The 1811-nt window shown below is 41.0% G+C and overlaps 1 protein-coding gene across 4 annotated transcripts in view; it reads right to left on the bottom strand.

Moving 5' to 3' along the window:
• Positions 1 to 1811, bottom strand: part of kif19 (kinesin family member 19) — a 44187-nt gene that overhangs the window by 11286 nt on the left and 31090 nt on the right. For all 4 annotated transcript variants that reach the window (XM_014010485.1, XM_014010481.1, XM_014010484.1 and 1 more), the window contains 2 exons: positions 621 to 746; positions 316 to 510 (listed from right to left, as the gene is read on the bottom strand). In XM_014010485.1, coding sequence (XP_013865939.1) covers positions 316 to 510; positions 621 to 746 — 321 coding nt within the window. The remainder of the gene's footprint in view (positions 1 to 315; positions 511 to 620; positions 747 to 1811) is intronic.

The following is a 1811-nucleotide window of genomic DNA, read 5'->3' as shown; positions in this document are numbered from 1 at the left end:
TTTATAAGGTCATCTGTATGAAAAGGAGTAGGTTGAAGCAAAACTTATATTGTCCTACACTTTCCTTACTTTTCAATTAATCAATATTATTTAGATTTTTATTTCAATTACTGACTGATAAATACATACAGTGTATATATATTTATATATACAGTATATATGATATGACTGTTTATACTGTTTTTAGGTTGTTCTTTTTTTATTAAACAGTCAAAATAATCAATCTCGAGGTTAACAATAAAACAATGTTGCTTAAGTTAAGTAAAATAAGTAAATGAAACAGTTGCATAGTTTTAACCAATAAAAAACCCAAACCTGTGCGGCTCGTTCTGAGCCCGCGAGGTCGATCATGAACAGACGAGCGAAGCGGACCTCCTGCAGGACGTCACGACAGCGGCTCTGCTGCTTCACGGCCACCTGGAGCACTGCGTGGGAGCGAGACGACGTTTGATTAGCAGCCGTTGGCTCCTGCGTGCGCTGCTTGTTGCCCCTCATTAGCAATTCCATGATCTGAAAACACACGCGTACAAGTCTTCGATCATATTTTTGCGAGTTTCGAGTTTTCACAGCGTTGATTACACCTAAAGAGTCCCACAGTCATGGGCTGGGTAACCTCGCACCTCTTGGGCGTTAATGGTAGACACCTCCGTGATGCCTGCAACCTGAATCACCCCCTTAGAGTCTTCTCTCAGGTCTAAGAAGCCTGAGGAGGGGTTCAGCAGGTCCCGGATCATCTCATTATAGATCTGAGAAGACATGGACAGAAGTATATAACGTCAGCAACACAAGGAGGGCGAACAGAAAGTGATGTTTCTTAGGTGACGAACTGGGAAAATGTGTTTATTTTTGAAATCTCAGTACTCGGACTTGGTTCAGGAACATTAAGAGATATATTCTGACCAACATCTGAATAAGAAACGTTAACTTGTTGCCTGGTAAGCTGTCATCAGACCAGTGCCAGGGCTCTCCTTTTGTGACTGGACTGACACTGATGGCCTAAGTGAGAGCCGCATGAAGGCAAAAAGCAGGAAGAGACATCTTGCAAAGTGATTACAAGCTGACAATCTGCCAGCAGTCTTACAATGCCAAGCTCACCCTGGACAACTACACAAACAAGAGGATGCTTTCACTCACTCTGACAGCTGGATATTAGTTCTAGTATTTTTTTCCCAACCATTCGCTCTCATTGCTAGTGGAGTTTAAAGTGGGGTATTATGTATTTTCCAGGCACATCAGTTCTGTACCACAATCAACTAAGTTATCTTCAGTTGTTATAAAAATGCTGTAAATATCAAAAATAAATTAGACTTTGCATCGTAGCCTTGAAATGAACCTCTGTCTCTTTAAGAACCTCCTACCGTTTCAGACACTCCCACTTCAGCACGTTTTTAAACAACGCTTCAGGGGGGAGGGGTGCCCTGTGGGGCGTGAGCTCGGCTGCAGACCGAGCTCCAGGGAGGAGCTTCGTGCAAATAGGAGGAGCTTTGCACCAGCAAATGTTTAAGCTGCTTCACAAGACTACCACAGGAGATTCAAGGATTTCTCAAACATGCATGAATGAGCCAAAGCAACACTCTGGGTGTGTTTTTAATGAGGGAGTGACATCATAACATGATATAAAGCTAAAAAAATTGGCCAATTTGCATAATACTCCCCCTTTAAATCAGTGTTAGGCTGTGAATAATCATATAGCAATTGCATATAAGAGCTCACAGGTTGGTTTATTCGCACACATTTCATTCAACACCACAAAACAAATAATTTTATATACAATATGCAATAAAAAGAAAAATATAAAAAGAAAAATTATA

Source organism: Austrofundulus limnaeus, unplaced genomic scaffold (assembly GCF_001266775.1).
Source record: "Austrofundulus limnaeus strain Quisiro unplaced genomic scaffold, Austrofundulus_limnaeus-1.0 Scaffold69, whole genome shotgun sequence".
Lineage (NCBI taxonomy): Eukaryota > Metazoa > Chordata > Actinopteri > Cyprinodontiformes > Rivulidae > Austrofundulus > Austrofundulus limnaeus.
The sequence above is the reverse complement of the archived record's forward strand: the minus strand, read 5'-3'. Positions and strand labels throughout refer to the sequence as shown.